The sequence below is a fragment of the Caloenas nicobarica genome, chromosome 3 (genome assembly GCF_036013445.1).
Source record: "Caloenas nicobarica isolate bCalNic1 chromosome 3, bCalNic1.hap1, whole genome shotgun sequence".
Classification (NCBI taxonomy): domain Eukaryota; kingdom Metazoa; phylum Chordata; class Aves; order Columbiformes; family Columbidae; genus Caloenas; species Caloenas nicobarica.
In genome coordinates this window covers 7,328,661-7,347,981 of record NC_088247.1, presented here as the reverse complement: position 1 = coordinate 7,347,981, position 19,321 = coordinate 7,328,661, and the positions used below count along the sequence as shown (strand labels likewise).

Genomic DNA, 19,321 nt, shown 5'->3' with positions numbered 1-19,321 from the left:
CAACCCCACAGTTCACATCATGTGTCTGAGGACGTTGTCCAGTCTCTTCTTGAACACTGTCAGCTTGGCGCCGTGACACCTCCCTGGGGAGCCTGTTCCAGTGTCCAGCACCCTCTGGGGGAAGAACCTTTTCCTCATGTCCAACCTGAACCTCCCCTGGCACATCCTCCTGCCGTTCCCTCCAGTCCTGTCATTGGACCTCGTGTGGGTCCTCCCAGACCTCCACAGCACGAAGGCTGCATCAAGATGAATTGCTCCCAGCACATGGCGCTTGATCAGTGACAGTTGTTAGCAGCTCCTGCAAGCTCTAGATTAAGGCTTTGGGCTGATGTAGAATTTTCAGGTTTCCGTATGTTGTTGTTTAGCACTTGTTAATCATTGCAAATGTGCTGTGTGCCATCTGAGACAGCACGAGACACCCTCTCCCATAGAGTACAGCTTAAAAAAATAAAGCTGGCCCTCATTATGTTAGCAAACTTCCAGTGTGAGAGCTCTCAAGTGATGGGAGGCAATGAGAAGCCCAAAGTGGACAGGATGCCATGAGCTTTACTTTTTTGATTTGAATAAGAATTAAAGAAAGTCTATTACAGAATTACACGTCGTCACCTTCATCTCTATGGACTGCTAAGAACATCAGATTTTATCATGAAGGGCACATGATACAAGGTGATCTTGAGAGAGATTTTCCAAATATAAAAACTACCTGCATAAGTGGGTGCAAAAAATCTCTTTGAATGTACTGATTTGAAAAGAACCTTCAGTGGGAGTCAGTCATCTCATATGCAGATCCACAACCCCAGCTTCAGTTATATTTTAATGCATAAATACAAGCCTACTTAAATGCCTCATTTCCACTCCCCCTTTCTAGATTCTGGTCCAAAGTTATGATATAAAAAAAGGAAATACATTTGAAACTAGACATTTTTTTGGCTCACTCCAGCTAATGATTGGCCAAACTCATTAAAAAACAGTGTGTGCTGGAGGGGAGAGAGGGATGCTTTAGGGTAGAGAAATTGTTTCACAATGCCAAGTTTGAGATTAAAAAAAAAACAGCAACAAAAAACCCCACAAACAAACAAAAAAACCCCACCACACACACACAAAAAAAAGAAAACTGATTAATTTCTACCTGGAAGTGTTAAGTGTCCTTAACTGTATCTGCTCTGCGCAGTGCCTTGTTAAGTTCCTGAATAGAACCCGGAGTAAGAGAACAGCACAGCTTTGCATTCAAAGGCTGGGCTTAGTTAAGCCCATAAACTTCATATCTGGAAGTTGACCTCAAAACCATGTTAGCCCCCAAATCTTGCCACATTCACGCTTGGCTCTGATTCTTCATTATTTCTTTTCTTCTTGCCTTTGATAAAACATTATCGTAGACGTTCAGTACTTTGGCTGCTGGTCCCCAGAGAAACCAGGAAGAGCAGAGACAAGAGAAAATTAAAAAGATGTTTGCCAACATGAAACATAATTTAAAAAGAAAAAAGCACCCTTTTCTGTGTCATTATTGAAACTTCAGATTGTAAGAGCTTAAATGATTCCCGTGGATTTGCTTTACTTCTCCTCTTCCTATTCTCTGCTGTTTATTTTTTAACATTTAGATGGAGTAATAAAACCAGGCATATCCAATTCTTTTTGCTTCCTGGCAGGTTTTCTTCCTATTTCTTGTGTGTATTGGACTTCAAGCGGTGTAGGGAAAACAATTAGAAGAGATACACAATGGGATGCACACAAAGTGAGAAGGCCTACAAATCTGTCAGTGAAAATGTGTGGCAGCTTTTTAGGATGCCCTTCTAGGGACAATTATTGGATCCCACTCTTGTCTTCCCAAAACCCTTCAGCTTGGGGAAATGAAGTGCGTGGTGAAGTTTTGTAAACAGTTTTGTGCCTTTTTGCTTTTCTTGATATTGAAAGCAGACAAGGAAGGGAGTTTTCTTGATTTTTTAGTGTTTACTGCTGTCTTTCTTTTTTTTTTTTTACTTTAGGAATTGTGTTCTTCTTTAGACTATAACTCCATGGACTTCAAGAAAATTTTAAGATTAGACTTTCACAAGAGACAGAAAGCATTCTGGTGGAATATTATCCTGTTTACTCCCATTTGGAGAAAGAAATTACCCTCTTGAAATAGCAGAATTCTCTTGGATTTCACTATGGCACAAGATAGCTTTATTTCATTAATCTTGCTTACTCTTTGTTGCCAATTTCGTTTTTGTTGCCAATTCCTGCATTTGGGGGAAGGAATTTCATTAGAAATTGAACAGCTACATTCTTTCTCACCCTTCCCAGAGGCTCATTTCACTTTTTTTTTTATTAAAGAGCTGGAAAATCCACAATAACTATGGAACTCTCAAAGGCATCTTCTAGCCATGTTATGGAGGACACTATCTTGGTGTGTCATGCTTTAGAAATGCACAGAGACTGAAAATTTTGCTAGATAGACCATTAACCTGCACTGAGAAAGCATTTCTTGTCTTCTTGCTCTCTTTAGAATTGTCTTCCTTTCCTTTGAATGTTTTTTGACACTGAGTTTGAGCTGTGGATGAAACCATGGAGTATACTTTAATATAAACTATTCATATTATAGATTCCTAGACTTTGCCAAATATGAAAGATGATAAAAGTGTTCTTCACACACATACCTGAGTATGTGAGTGTTAAACTCTATATATCCAAATATTGGTGTTTTCTGCATGTCCCTTAAGACACTGCAGCCTTCTTAGTCATTCGTTCCTGTATTTCTCCTTGGCAAAACCAAAATCCTTTGGGATGAACACTAACTGCACTAGGGAGACAAACTCAGCTTTTGTTTAATTGGCCCTGGGTATTCTTCACGGCTTAGCAACTGGCAGAGACCTAGATGTTCATAGAATCATAGAATAGTTTGGGTTGGAAGGGACCTTCACAGCTCATCCAGTCCAACTCCCTGCTGTGAGCAGGGGCATCTTCACCCAGATCAGGTTGCTTAGACCCCTATCCAGCCTGGCCTGGGATGTCTCCAGGGATGGGGCATCTACCACTTCTCTGGGCAAACCTATTCAATGTAGTCCCAGTTTGCACAGGTAGACAACTGTACCATGTAATGCAGGAGCTTGGATTTCCCCTCCTAAGGCCAAGCAACACCTCCTTGCAAAAGTCTGTCATAAAGCAGGATTTGAACATATGAAAAACATGAATGCTGTCCTGCTTGGTGAAGAAATGTGGAGGTCTTGGAGTAGAAAAACAGTTTGGGGGGAAATTGCAAAGCTCCTGGTTAGCTGAATCAATCCACTGCCCTTGGAACTGACCTGCAAACAGTGCAGGTAAGAGGATGCAGCCCAATATCTGCAGTAATCAGGGCATGGTCCTGTGCATGGTGAGAGGAAGTCGCTGACCTGTAAACCAAATCCCTGTTTCTTTCCAGGCCAGAGACAGAGCTGGAGTTATTCGTGCCACCCATTCCTTCTTCCCCCATCTCTCACCCTTTGCATGTTGCTCTGTTACACTGGGGAAACTCCCAGAGCTGGGGATGGGGCTTGAACCCTCCTGCACTGTGCAAGTCCCTGAATAGACGCCTAGGGCAGCACAGTTTGGCCATGCAGGGCTTGCAAACCAGGTGCCCGACAGCAGATAGACATGAGCAGGAAGAAATAACGTGTGCTGCCCAGCCTGAAGTGTGACTTCTGGGGTGGAAATGCTTGAAATGCTTTCCTATTCTTCTGTTGGAGTGAGGGATCAGTTTAGGGCATCTAAACCAAACCCTGAGTTATTGCCTCTCTGCTCGATCCTACTGTGTGGCCTGGGTCCCCGTGGGGAGGTGGGAAGGAGGGAGGCTGGAGAGGGATGAGGAGGCAGCTGAAGCAGGGACTGCAGTGCAGGGCTGAGCTTGTCTGCTGCCACTGGCACGGCAGCACAGGGCATGGGAGACACAGCTCTGCTGTTTGCAGGAGCATGTCAGAGAAACTTTGCTCCCACCTGCATTCTCCTGCCCTCTCTCTGGGTGGTCAGGGTGCAGTGAGAACTGCAGCTCCGTTACCCCTCACCCTGTGTTTTCTCCTCCCTGCCTCCTTCTTTCTCACACCTCACGCTTTAGGGCACTCCACTCCATAACCCCAGTTTTATTTCACGTTCACAACAAACTCTACTTTTTTTGCATCACTGACTACTTTCTTGCTACATAAATCCCCCACAAAGCACATTTCCCGCTTGTTTATTTTGTCCACAGCCATCCCATTCATGGATGGGCACAGGAAACTGTGCTGGTCTGCAGTGGTTATTTTCACCACCATCCTTCATCCTGGAGGATTTAGGGGCTAGATGCAGTTTCACATTTTGCTCTGTGATACCAGGGAAGCTTCACTGGCAGGGACAGGCAGTGAAAAGCAGAAGGCTGAGCCCAAGGTGACTGTCTTAAGGGATTTGCTTCTGGACAAGGCAGAGCACAAACTGAAAGGACAATATAAAGTGAGGAGGGAGCTGTGGCTCTGTGCCTGCTGGAAACAAAAGGACGGAAGTATTTTAAGACGTGACCTGGTAGATTTACACACCCAGGCTTACCTACAACTTGAGAGGTCCTGCTGACACGAATTTCCTGCGGAAGGTGAACTGATGTCACCAACAGCAAGTTTTACTGAGCTACCCGTTGCGGGGCTTCCTCTTCTGCCATCTCACCAGTCTCACCAGTCCCCAGGCCACTGGGCACCCAAAGCCATCTGTGCCCTTCACCCTTGGATCCGTCTTGCAAGGCTGGGGTGCAGCCACCAATTCATCTGCTGCCCCTCTACTCTGTAGTCCTGCGTCCAGCTCTGGAGCCCTCAGCACAGGAAAGACATGGACCTGTTGGAGCAGATCAAGAGAAGGGCTACGAAAATGGTCAGAGGGATAGAGCAGCAGGTTGAGAGAGCTGAGGTTGCTCAGCCTGGAGAAGAGAAGGCTCCAGGGAGACCTTATTGTGGCCTTTCAGTACTTAAACGGGACCGATAAGAAAGATAGGGACAGACTTGTTAGCAGGGCCCGTTACAATAGGACAAAGAGTAATGGTTTTAAACTAAAAGAGGGGAGATTCAGGCTGGACATGAAGAAGAAGTTTTTTACACTAAGGGTGGTGAGAGCCTGTCCCAGGTTGCCCAGAGAGGTGGTGGATGCCCCATCCCTGGAGACATCCCAGGCCAGGCTGGACGGGGCTCTGAGCAACCTGAGCTGGTGCAGATGTCCCTGCTCACGGCAGGGGTGGCACTGGATGAGCTTTGAAGGTCCCTTCCAACCCAAACTATTCTATGATCACCTAGCAATACCCTTCCCCACACAGGGGATGTGTGTAATTGCAGATACCAGAGTATTACTCAGCAGCTTCAAGGATACCATTGTGTCCTTGGGTGCATGAGTGCAGTTTAAGACATCTGAGGACAAAGCTGTGCTGGGAATGAACTGGGCAGTAAATCCACTTCTCTTTTCCCAGAAGAACTGGGTTGGGATCTGATATGGACCAAATGGGAATTCGACCTTGACAGTGAAGCAGTCAGCTGAGCAATGAAGAGCTTAAGACAGAACAAAGAATACAGAAGGCTTGAAAAGGATGTAAAGGTGAAATACAGTCCAGTGTAAAGCTGAAATATAGTCTAGGTGGGAAGGTTTGGTGTGGAGTGAGCTGGTCTGCAAGGGTTTATCTTGTATTTTTATTCCTGAGGGATGTGCAGGGGAAGCAAAGGTGGAGGAGCAGCCTTTTTTTGCTTTCCCTCTCTGGCCCTCCCCTCTTTAGACAGCTGAAAACCTGGTGGGGTGATACTGAAGTGGCAAAGTGGGGAGGACCATTCAGAAATACAGTGTGTCCAGCACCAGATGTTCCTCCACACATGAGAGGTCTCCAATTGCAATCGCACTCTGCTATTGCACCCTTATGAATTCCTCCATAATTTGATTTACTTGGAAGGAATAGATCTGGGTTAGGAACACTTCTCTTATTCTCATTGATCCTAGAGTATATAATTTTCTTGAAATACTTTTCTCTTGATCTTGTCTCTTTTCAAATTATCTGATCAAAAACTAGAAACCCAAAGCAATAAGAGCCTGGGCTTTAGCGTGATACCAAACTCATTAGAAAGAGGTGCCAGACAGTTCTGGTTGAGTTTGGGGTGTTCTGGGTACATATCTGCACCAAAAAATCACACCAGCAATCCTTGATTTCCCTGAAAGGAGGTCAAGGTCTGTATGGTTGTTAACGTGCAGGACATGTCTGTGAAGGGGCAAATATGAGTCAGGGATGACAAGACAGGTCAGCTAGTTTTGTGTTTGCTTCTGCCACTGAGGGTGAGTTCATGTCTCCTGACTTTTTTTCACCTGACGAAAGAGAGGATCAAGCCTTAAGTAATCTTGTGCCTCTGCTGTAAATGGAGAGAGTCAGGCAACTGCAGAGGGAAAGTCTGTTTTTTACCTATACTTTAGGATGGGGAGGATCATCCTTTGGATGTGCCTGACTCTTCCTAGTGACTATAAAACAAATTTGCTTGACCAGCTGGTGAGTTGAACCTCAGCATTGACAGACAGCTGGAAATAACTGAATTGCTCTCTTTTGCAGTGGGGACCTAAAGGATTATTTCCTGGATAGTTTCTCATGGCCACTTTTAGATGTTTTATTTTTACTGAGTGAACAGACCGCATGGTCATTGCTGTGTCCCTGTTCCCAGCCAGACGAGGTGCATTTTTACCTCTAATGTGATACCCTCAGAGTTCACTGGTCCTGGACTTTCTCTCCATCTGTACAAAATAGCTGCACAGGGACAAGCACAGCAAGCAGTCTGGTGTCTGTGCAAGAGAATCTACAAAGCTCTGAGGGCAGGAAAACTGCTGCCTTGACATAAATCAGCATTACATGGGACTGTTTGAAAGGGATGCTTCAGGAACTGTTGGTAATCGGTGGCTGTGTAATAAGGATCAACTGGTATAAGGTCTCCATGGATAACTATAGTAGAGACAGGGACAGAGAAATCAGTTCAGTTGTAGAGGAAAAAATCTCCCTCCAAAGTTTTACAGAGAGCTAGAGGGAGGTAAAAACAACCAAATATATCAAAGCTAAAATAACACATTGAAGAAAAAGGATTTTTGTGCTATTTTACCTTGAAAACTTTAGGTGAACTAAAGCAACTGACCTCATTCTAACTTCTGTGGATTAGTCTAATACTTTCTATGACCTACGTTTGGTAGAGTAGGAATGTCCTTATCACGAGGAGAAACAACTGCATTGATCTCATTAGGATGTTTATCACACAATATATTTCAGCAGACATTCCTGGATGCCCTCTGTTGAACATTTTTAAACTTTTAAGATAAAATAGAGTTTAACCAGGATTGCACACTTTATCCTGACTTTTCTAGAATGTAGCTTGATGATTATCCATCACTCCAGTTAATAAGAGGTAGCAGTTAAAGAATAATAAAAATAGAGATAAATTTGCTGGCAAAGGTTCTGCGAATGTACTTGAAAGAAAGTGATTTGGCAGTAGGGTACAGGGGCTCCCCTTCTTGTTGTCAGGGATCTGAAATGACTTTCAATCCTCTCAGCAGCCTTAGCCTCCACTGAGCAGGGCGCTGTGAAGGCAGTAGACATGCCAAATCAAAAATACATTAAAGTCTCTGTTTTTCCCATGAAATGGAAGCCAGTGGAGGCTGATGCCATTTAAAGCAGGGAGGAGGAGGTGATCTGCTTAGGGCTGGGGTGGCAGCAGTCAGTGACCACATGGGATCCTGGGGGTGGTAGTCAGGGTTTCAGCAGCCACACTGAAAATATTAAGGAAACCAAAAAGTTCCCAGGCAATTTAATAGCAAAGGAGTATTGCTAGCATCCCTCTGGGCTGCATGCAGGGAGGGTCTGTGCCTGTGTTAGCACCAGCAAAAGGTATTTATCTCAGTAGAAACAGCTGGTTTTGTTTAACCTGAGAGGTCCTGCACTCACCTCTGGAGCAAGCCAAATGTCCCCGTGCCATTTACACATCTTTTTTAGAATATTAAGGGTCCAGGCACCCTTGACAGACAAGTTGCTAGCCTGAAATACAGTAGGGATTTATTCTGCATCCATCCATTCGCTATTAATGATTTTTACTGTTGAACGGTATGTGCAAGGCCAGGTCTGAATAAACGCAGGTGGCACAATTTAACAATATACATCAAAGCAAAAATTTTTTTCTTGTCCTCTGTTTAAGATCAAATATCACATGCCTCAGCAAGTGATCTATGTGATCTATATTTCATGCCATTTTTAAAGATGCTCAGGTCTGGAGAGAGTCAGCTGCCATCAGAATGCACGATGGCCCTTTTTGTCCTCTGAGAGAATAGACACTGTGAAATTTTCACTAGATATTAAAAAAAAAAAAAGAGAGAGAGAAAGACACATAGACACGGCTTGGGAATCTGAAATTTAGATTCCTGCCATGCTAGTGACCTTGCTAAAGAGAGTTACCATCTTGTGTTGTAGAACCTCCAGGAAACACACAGGTGTAAAATGGTGTATAACCAATAAGTATTATTATTCTATTTTTGAATTTGCTTTTCTGCATGTAGGATCAAAGAAAAGCAACATATGCAGGTAAAATGTGCAAGGGATCTGTAGTCTGAAACATGCAACTATTGTTATGTAAATAAAAATGGCATCATGTAGGCATATACCAAGAAGGACACGCTAATAAACAGCAGAAAGTGGGTTTTTTTTAATTGAAGAACTACGCAGAATGAGGAATCTGGTTCAAAACCTGCCTGGTCTTCAGGCCTCATTTCTACAAGGCACTGTGTCTTCCTTTTGTTTCCCAAACCTTAGGCTTAGCCCGGGAGCTGAGCCATTCATGTCTCCTTCTTTCACCAAGATGGTCCTGTAGGACAACAGAGAACTTGAGATGGTGAATAACTCCCCTCAAGTGCCCATGAGACATCAGGAGGTAGTTAGGCCCCTGGTTTGGAGGCCTCTGGGAAATGCTTGGAAGTCATATTTGGCAGCACTGGGTCTTCATTTTCCCACACTTCAGTCTCCACCTGTAAAATTGGATGAAAGGCAGTATTTTTCCTCATCTTTCTTCTGTCTTACTTGCTGAGATTGTCACCATGGCTGTGAGCTTTGCTTAGCACAACACAACCTTTATCTCACTTGGAACATTTGGCCAAGCCAGCATGTGAGCTGTATTAGAAAAGGGCCTCATTTTCCCAAATGCCCTGGTGGCAGGTTCATGTTTGCATACTATAAAAGCAGCAAAGGCAAAACCCTTGCGTAAATAGGAAGCAATCTGCCTTTGGAAGGGAGGAGATGGACAAAATGACCTCAAAGCAATTCAGCATCTGTGATTTCCTCGATTCCATCTGAAAGCTCACTCTTTATTTTGCTGACATATGAGCTGGATGCTCTATTGTACATCAGTGTAACAAATAGCCGTTATCTTCTGTTTCATGGGAGATATGGCAGAACATGATTTATTTGCGCCTGCTCTGTTGCCTCTTTTGAAATGTTGCCGTTGTTCAGTGCACCTTTTGCAGAGGAAGGCAGATGGTCATCGCAAAGTCTCCCATAACCTTGCAGCACAGTGAATCAATGAATCCTGAATTACAGTCCATTGTCTGAGTTTGGAGCTGTGCTGCTAAAGTATCCTGCAGTGGCTGAAAACCTTTGAATGTCAACACCACATATATATGAAGGAAATATGACATTTCTCCCTAAAATTTCAAAGCAGTGCCAAAAGGAATTTTTAACCGCAAAGTTGCTTCCAATGTGAGCAGGGACTGCATTGCTCAAACCTTAATTATCAGACTAGAAACTTACCTTTTGTGTGTGTGTGAGTGTTGGGTATGATGCCTCCTTAGGAAAAAAAGAATAGAAATAATGAATCAAAGTAGGATTCTAACATGAAATGCTAGACACGAGGACTTTTTTGGAGCCGAAACTGCACCAGCTGCCCCTCAGTGCTAGCTGTCTCTGCTTATATGACATTTGCAATGAGGCTTCAGGTGATTTGAGAAGCTTGCATTAAACTGCAAATCACCTTTTGTGTAGTTTGTGCCAGAATATGTTGCCAGAAGCCATTATTTCAATGGGAAATAACAACTGGGAATAGGGAAAAATGAACTTCTGAAAAGCACTTTATCACATTCCCTGGGCTGTGGCAGGCAAATGTTGAAAACGGCGTGAGCTCCTGCCATGAAAGCAGGCATAGGCAGAAATTTCCCAGTGGGAGGATTTCCTCCATTGCATACCAGAGACAAGGCAAGAGGAGTATATAAAACATTTTCAGCACTGTCTCTCAATTTCTGATATTTATGTGCTCTATGCGTAGACATGCTGAAAGACATTTATGTTTCATAAAGCTGGGTACCTTGCTCCGTTGATTTTTCCTTAGGACGGGAATTATTAAGGCAAACAGGTCTGGTAATTTCAGATGACGGCTCGTGTGCAGCACAGGTGTTTCTAGAAATGGTTCATGTCAGATGTTAAAGATGTTAAAAATGTCTCCCCCAAATGCTTCTGGTCTTTTGCAGATGACTGCTTCCATGTGTGTGTGTAGGGCAGAACATTGCCCAAATTCAAGCTGTCAGTCAGCTCATTCCATAGCACATCTAGGCAAAGAGCATTATCTCATGTGAACTCGCTGCTGCAAGATGTTTTCTATATTAACTGGCTTGAGAATTTTATGATTTTATTAAATACAAGAGGAAAGATATCTGAAAACTTACAATCTAATTTACAGGGAAAAAAAATTGAAACATTCTGTGGTGCGCAACAGACATTTAATCCCTGGGTTTAGAGTTTTTTGATCAAAGAGATTACTTATTCTAGGACATTTTTATTCAATCTACTGAGTCTTCTTCCTCAGTTTGCAACTGGGTTTGATCTTCTAAATCCACTCAGGCTTCCCCTGTCTTGAAAGGGGCACATTGCAGTTATTCTAGAGAACTAGAATAACCAGTGGCTTAAAAGCAAGGACCTTCCTTACAGGACCTTTCTTAATAAACCTGTCTTATAAAAAACCAAATCAAACCAAACCAAACCAAAAATGAAAAACCAAAATAAAAACAAAAACCAAAACAAAACAAAAAAAGCCAAACAAACCAACCAACCAACCAACCAAAAAAACCACGACAAAACCAACCCACCACATCTAAACGGGACCAAGTACTTCTACAGAAAACAAAAAAAAATCTTGTAAATAGACAGGGGCTGATCCTGAGTGCACCTAATGTGTCCTTTACTGATTGTCATGGAGTTTTTTATGTCCTAGTATACACTGAAATGAGTGAGACCAGAGTATGGTTTTTATTCTTGAAATATATATTAAAAAAAACCAAAACTGGCTAAATTGAGGTGTAAGGTTGATTCTCTTGCTGTGCCACTGATACAAACCCATGAAATCTCAAATAAACAATCCAAACAGTCTGATTTTAATTATACTTTTCTAGAGCCAGAGTAACTGTTAAACTTTGTAGATCCATCTGCATTTACATCTGTATACTGAGGAACCAGACTGCATATTTCCAACTTTTTAAAAGCATTTCCAAAGTGTTAGGAAACCACAAATCTTCCAGAAATTGATTCTTCATCTCAAATATTTTATAATTCAGTAACTGGAGATCTGTTGTTGTCTGTCACAGTTAAAGCGTGGGGAAGTGACCCTCTCCTGTAGGGTGAGGAGCTTGCATGCTTCATTTTAGTTCTTGAACATCTGTGACCACAATGAGTATCTGGGCAGTCCCTGAACTGCAGCACAGAACTGAAAATGATTCTATAATGACTAAGGAACAGAGTTGTGGCAAGGAAAAGGGATGGGTCCCAAAGCCCACTGAAGTGAATGGCACGACTCCTGTTGACTGCAGTGGCCTTTGAGTTGAGGTCTTGGAGTGTCTGTGGAAGGAAGGTGGAGTCGTACAGTATCACTGTGATCACATCTTACACAGGATAACCACATGCTCATCTTTTTTACTTTCCCTCCCAGGATGGAAGGAGCAGTTTTATTGGCCACCAGCTCGGAGGGGTCATGGAAGTGCCAAACAGCAAGGACCAGAGAGTCAAATCAGCCAGAGCCATCCAAATCACTTACTACCTCCAAACGTATGGCTCTGTCACCCAGGACCTCATTGGGGAGAAGTGGGAGAGTGAATTCTGTAAACTGATGCACAAGATGCAGCTGGATCACCAAGATCTGCAGCTCTACTCACTAGCATCCTTTAGCCTCTGGAAGGACTTCCACCAGACCAGTCTCTTGGCCAGGGGCAAGATTTTGGTGAGCCTCATGCTGATTCTCCTGACTGCTACCCTCTCGAGCTCCATGAAGGACTGCCTGCGTAGCAAACCTTTCCTGGGACTCTTGGGAGTACTCACTATCTGTATTTCCAGTGTCACTGCGGCAGGGATATTTTTCATTACTGATGGAAAATATAATTCTACTTTGTTGGGAATCCCTTTCTTCGCTATGGGTAATTATTTATCTTCATAATAATAGGATTAACAGAGATTAATGACAGGATTGTAAATTACATCTTGGGTTATAAAGTGCAGATTTTGCCTTGAGTGAAAGTCCAAGTTGTTTTTATCTTGTTAAATTGATCTGTGCCTTGCCAAAAAAAAAAAAAAAAAAAGGGAAACAAAACAAAGCAGTAGCAACAATAAAGAGCAAATGACGTTGCTGGAATCTCAGCCAATATGAGAAAGGAGCAATTTTATTGATCTCTGTTACAAAACGAAGGAGAAATTGTTATTGAAAACTAGTCAGCTCAGCACAGAAAATGAATATGTGTTGACCTGACTTTGATGGGAGGCCAGTCGAAAGAATAAGTTAAAGCAGGAGGGCTCTGAGGAAGAAAAGATTTTAGAATCCTTCCTGAGGAGAGCTGCTCTTCCAGCTTTGTCTGAGAGGCAAAGAGGAATGGCTTGGTGTAACAATAAGATTGATGGACTTTATCTCAGAGGGGAGATTACTGTTGTGGTGTTTGCCAGGCTGTAAGCAAAGGGCCCTGTCAGTATCTGTAGCGCATAATCCCTTGGTTTGTGAAGTCCCAGATCAGCTGCAGAGATTTCCTTTGGGGTGAAGGTGCCGACAAAGAAAAGATATAAAACTCAGCTCTTTTTGCAGAAGAATTGTTTTCATTCCCTCTGTTCTCATTTCTGTTCCAGGCATTTTAGTGCATCTGAATGGTTAATGAGTTTGCTGGGAAGGTATGTTGGAAAGGGAGAGGGAAACGTGCCCACAATGGCTTGCTGAGGCAGCGTTGTTCGGTTCTATTACATCCAAGTTTGTCAGAGATTCGTTGTACCATGAGTTTCAGTCCCAGCAATTACTTTATGCAAAATCTCAGTAGTGTCAATGCAAAAACATTTGTGCTGGCTTTTTGATGGCAGGAAGCCTTACCTGTGGACAGAACTCTGTATCTTTACAGTGAATTTCTTAAATTCCATTCATGCTTCTGGTACTCAAGCCCAGGTCCTGTGCTATGGTGAGAGAGAACTAGATATGCAAAGCCACAAGCTAGAGTTGAGGTTTGGAGAAGGATCTTTTTTTTTTTCTGAAAATCTTCAACCCCCAAAAAACTACATTTCCTTGCTCTTCCCCTCAAGAAAAGCCCTGTAGATGTATGCATCCCTCTATTTTGTTTCTCTCCTGTTAATGCATCCGTGTCACTGACCAAGGGGACTGAGCCGTGGCCTCATCAGTCCTGCACCCAGCATCTCTAGAGCAGCTGGCTGAGGTGGGGAGGAGAGGGATGGAGTGGATGGTCGAGATTCCAGAAAGGAAAGGGAGACGTGAGGCAAAAGACCCCAAGGAACTGCATGATTGGTTCAGCCTCATTAATACTGGTAAACAAAACTATGCCAAAGCCTCTAATTCAATCATCTGCACTGTTAAATCGTGACAATGGCCCCTGGCATGAGCTGCCCTGTGCCAACTCTTCAGACACCGTGCACGGCTCTGCAGTGTAAGTGGGTTTGCTGGAAAGAAAGTGCTGAGAGGGGGAAGAGGCCAACAGGAGGAGCAGAGAACGTGCCAGGTTGTGACAGGGATGGATCCCAACCTGAGTGAGGTTTGTGGACTCAGAAAAAAGAGATCTGCATGGCAGAATGGAGGAAAGGATGACAGTGGGGAAGACGAGGCTCATGGCAACCTTTTTGTTAGTTACCAGAAGGTGTGTATCAAAGAGTGGGGGCAAATGGCACTGCCTTGCTCGTGCAGCAACTTGTACTAAAGGTAAAAAAACACTGAAGTGATGAAAACCATCTTCCCTTATTTCTTTATTCCTCTGATGGTGTCTCTTTTTAGATAGCTGTAGAGAAGGGGTGACCCATCTTTGCTTGACAGGTCCCAAATTTGTCACTCCCAAGGAGGACCAAATAATGCCTGTAGGTGAAACTCACCTTTTAGCTGAGCTCAACAGCATCAGTATTTGTATAGATCAGGGGCATCAATTGAAATGACAGTACCATTGCACTCAATATATACATACGCTGCAGCCCCAGGATGAGACAAGGGTGAGAGTTTCTGAGAGTGGCTCAGTTTCCCATTGAGGATGCTGGTAAACCAGGAGTTTGTTTGCTCTCTGAAGAAAAGTAATGTTTATAACTTTCTGTTATGTTTTGTGCTGTCATTCTTGTCACAGCCACTGCCAAAAGCAAAAGCAAAAAAAAAAAAAAAAACACCAAACCAAAACAAACAAAAAAACCAAAACCAACCAACCAAACGAAAACCAAACCAAAACCAAAACCCACCTCTCTCGAAGTGAGATATTTGCAAGGATTGCTTCTATAACATTATATTGAGTGAACTTCAGATTGAAAAAGAAAACATTTAAGTAACCCTTCTACGGAAACTTCACTCAGGAATCTCAGACTGAATTGGAAATATCATTAGACAACAGCTTGCAATGCCTGGGAACTGCTGCTGGTAAATATTAAGCAACAATTTTGCAGTTTGATGAACTAGAAGACAGGAAGCCTGTCTTACCCAAGTAATACTGGGTTGCATCCTGCAAAGTGCCACATGCCTTTAGTCACTTGAATGACAGTGTCACCTAATGACACCTCACTCTGTCCATGATGTGCCCAGGACCCCATAGAACTCCGGTCCTCACAGGGCAAGGTTTTCTATTGAACCTGGTTTAACCATCAGAGTAGATCCATTGAAGACCCCAAGGCTGTTAATTCTATGGGGCAATAAGTAACTGTGGCCCATGTTGTACCAGCATCCCTTGCTGCTAGCACAGCAAATGTAAACAATAGATCAAATAATAACTGAGCAATTATAAATGAACAATTGTGCAATGGTTTCCCAGAATTACAAATGCCAGATTTGCAAGTCAGCCTTTCAAAGTCAAGTTAGTTAGATAAAAAAGAGATATTTTATTTGTCTCCTTTTTTTTAAGTTGGGTTTTAGTAACCACCATGTGAAATCAGAATATGGGACAGTTCTACCTTGTATTTCTTTTCTGGGACAAATGCAAACTGCAGTTTCTTCTGCAAGTTTGACACCAGCAGTGCTATCACCATTGGATGTGTTTCAGATAAGAGATAGAGAGTCAAATCATTGAGCTTCAGATTTGTTCTAGATGTTGGAAACGGACCTGGTTAGATATTCACATCTGCCTTTTGTGTTTGGATTCACAACGCAGTTTCAAAGGGATGTTATGTACGTGACATAATTATGGTTTCCCATGCCTAATCATCACTAATTAATATAACCAGAAGGTTAACTACATAATTGAGATATTATTGCTCCCATGATTTGCTTTTTAATGCACAGGAAACACACTGATATCATCAGAGAGATAATGATTTAACTTAGCTGAGTATCTGACTGCATTTTTTAAATGCAGGTGTTTTCATTATGTCATTTTACATCGTAATTATTCTGGGCAGTCCATGAAGTACCTCATTATATATATTAATGGAAATCTTAGGTTAAAAATATAACTACAGTGTAATTAGAGTGTAATTATACTTTTTGTATTATGAAGTGTATGTGTCTTTTAGAAGGCTGGATTCGTAGTGAGTGGATGTAGGAAATATTTCCTGCCCTTTGTAAGTTCAGACTATGAAGACCATAAGATTGTGGGAACAGCTATTTCTCATTGAGTCTTTAGAGAACACTAGGCTCAATGGATGTCCTAAAACACATTGCACTATTATCACTACCACCACCAATAACAATACTGTTAGTAGAGGTGTAGTAAAGTGATACAAAAAATTTAGGAAGCAATAAGCTACCTGTTTCCAGCAGTAACCCCATGCCTGATGTAAGAGCACAAGGTGGATGGCAAAAACTGTACTTACAGTGCAGAATTTTTCTGTTAAAATTCCCAGTTATCCCTTCCCCTGAGCTATTGAAATGGAAGGAGGAGGCAAGGAAAAAGCAGACAAGACTCCAGGCAGTTATTAGCATTTCAAACAGAAGCCATTTAACCGCTTTTGGATGGCAGTTAAAATAATGGCTGGTCATCACCTTTAAGTAAATTTGAAATGTCACAACATTACCATTAGTGGTAGAGTTGCGGGAAGTTACAGAAAAAAGTCCTAGTGCAGAGGAGGAAAAAAATTTTTTAAACCTCAGAAGACAAATGAAAATGCTAAAGTGCATACAATTGCTGGTTTACTTGTACATGAAGTATTCCAGTGTTTCTAGCCTTTGCTTCACACAATGGACTTTCTGATTACAACCGCAACTTAGAAATATTTCAGGAGTGACTCTGACTTTGGTTTTGTCCTTTTGATGCAGCAGTAAAGTAAATCCCATATGAATTTCATGTTATATGATCATCTCCTATCTTTATGAGGAAGAAGAAACTGACCCCTTGGAACAAAGAGACCTATTGACATAAAGCCCCATCACTCCATGCCTTAGAAGTACAGAGAATCTGTCATTTTATACGTTATAGCAGTTCATGTCCCCACCCACACAGCAGATCATTAAGTATTTGGAAATACCTTGTCCTTAGCTATAAAATGTCCGTTCTTGAATTTTACAATAGGAAATGGGAATAACAATAAAAAAACAACCAAACAAAAATGCTACATGTGGCAGCAGGAGAAAAAAAGTGGAAAGGTATAAAAATGTTTAAAATTACCTATTTGGATAGGTAGATAACATAGATAATTTATATGAATGGGTTCAGACATACTCCATATTTGTAAGGTTGATTTCCCCATAACTTGATATACTTCCTACCAAGTCTGTTCCCAGTTGCAGAAGGATAGGGGGGTTTTTTTGTCGTTTTGTTTTCGTTTGGTTTGTTGGTTGGTTGGGTTTTTTTGTTGTTAGTTTGTTTGGGTTTGCTTGGTTTTTTGGGTTCTTTGGGGTTTTTTTTGTTTGTTTCTGTTTTGTTTTTTCATTTTCTTAGGAAAGGACAACCCTCCCTCCAAAGAGCCTTTCCTGGATTTTGAGTAGAAAACCCAAGTCTGTTTGGGATACTCTGCTATACCTGCACCCTGCAGTGTGGCCCTGCAGCTGTGTCCTGGAGCTGTCATGGTTAGGGAGAGGCAACAGAACTGAGGTGGTCCCTCATACCCTGAAACACAAGCGAGAGGAGAATATCTCCACAAGGGTCCTTTGGGCCTTCCCACACCTGGCAGAAAGGGATACAGCAACAGCACAGCCAGCCTCAGTCCTAACAACAGGGTTTGTAGCACCTAATTTCAGCTGTGTGAAATGTTCCTCCCTTAAATGAAGTGACACAATTCCAATTTCCTTTGTAGTCAATGGAAACAAATAGGCAACTCCAAAGTCATTTGACCACCACTTAGTATATAGTTGGGATGAGCTGTGTTAATCTCTGGAACATCCTATCCATCTCTGAAAAAGCTATGGTGACTGCTTAGACTTTAACACCTAAGATTATATACATAAGATCTCAGATAATATATACTCATGTATGCATATGCAGGTATACGCATAAACTGACTTAAATCCCTTACACATTGAATTCTACCTCTTCCTGTAGAGACTTAGCAGAAGGTCTTTTATCAACTCATATGTCATCATCCCATAGGGCAATTGCTCTACCCCATGAGGTGGATCTGCAGGTCTGCTGGTCAGTGATTCTGAGGCTTAGCTCAGGTCAAAGCATTTATCTTTGGACCATTGTCCAAGCACAGACCATCAATACCAGATGCTCCATAATGACAGACTGAATACAAAAGATGTTGGCTGGGTTTGTTGCATGAGAACATTCAGCTAAACTCATCCTCCTTCTGACTCTAGTGGGAACTCAACCCATTTGTCCAAAGTGAAGTCTCCAAATACAGTTGTCTATTATTATTATTATTATTATTATTATTACTATTATTATTATTATTACACCAGCTTCCTCAGCTCTCCATCTGCAGCTGACAGACTGGTAGCTGTGAGTTAAGCTGCTTCTAATTTGCTGCAAGCATTTCTACAGTTGTTTGGAAAAAAGTGGTTTCATAAGAGGAGAGAGTAAGTTTTGAGCTAAAAAGTCAAAGGCTAAAAGGAATGGTTTTCTTTTGCACTTAAAAATGTCTGTTTAGTACTCTGAATCAATACACAAATTCTATTCAGATAGTAAATGATGTTTCTTTTTTAGATGCCTCACGCATTTCTCTGAACTCCTCTTGCTTTCATTTTTCTACCCTTTCATGGCAGTGCTCATTCCGATGACTGGGTTATTTAAGGTTCTTTATTGGATACACCTTTTCTGCATGTTGATCTAACTTAGCAGGAGTTTCATTCCTTGTACTTAGTATGTATCAATGCACATCACATTTATGTTTGGCTCATTTGGACTGGAAAGGAGCTGCATCATGGCAGAAATGATTTAGCTCCACGTATATCATCCCTAATAGGGCAATGTTAAATCCAGCCTTGAATAGCACCGTTGCTAGCGATTCCATAACCTCCCTCAACAGCTTGTTCCAGTGCTTAAACAGCCATACATTTATAAAGATATTTCTTAATATTTTCACTGCTGCAGCTTATGCCTATAACTTCAGAGTCTGTCTGCCCTGACTGTGGAGTGTAATGATTCACAGTAGCTGTATATTCACGAATACTTTTAGGATATTTTATATGTAGGGCTGTGCATACTTCAGCTTGGATATGATTTCCTGCCAAATTCCTTTTTCTTCAGATTTTTCACTGTAGTTCACACATTTCTGTGAACTCCATCCACAGGGGAGGATTGGTGGTGGCTTCTGGTCTCTGCTGGAGCACTGTGGATCTTCAGGAAAGAGCAGATGTGGGGTAGACTGAGCTTCAGAAGGCTGCATCCTATGCTCTTTGGTGTGTGGTGGAAAAATGCTATCTTGCATTGTCCTTTCTTTACTTCTGGGCAGGAAAGGTGAGCTCTGCTAACTGAGGAAGACTACAGTCAATGATTC

General features: G+C 42.2%; 1 protein-coding gene across 2 annotated transcripts in view; it reads left to right on the top strand.

Annotated features, from left to right (window-relative positions):
- PTCHD4 (patched domain containing 4) overlaps window positions 1–19,321 on the top strand; it is an 84,734-nt gene that overhangs the window by 14,406 nt on the left and 51,007 nt on the right. For both annotated transcript variants that reach the window (XM_065632459.1, XM_065632458.1), the window contains exon 2: window positions 11,934–12,414. In XM_065632459.1, the coding sequence (XP_065488531.1) occupies window positions 11,934–12,414 (481 nt within the window). The remainder of the gene's footprint in view (window positions 1–11,933; window positions 12,415–19,321) is intronic.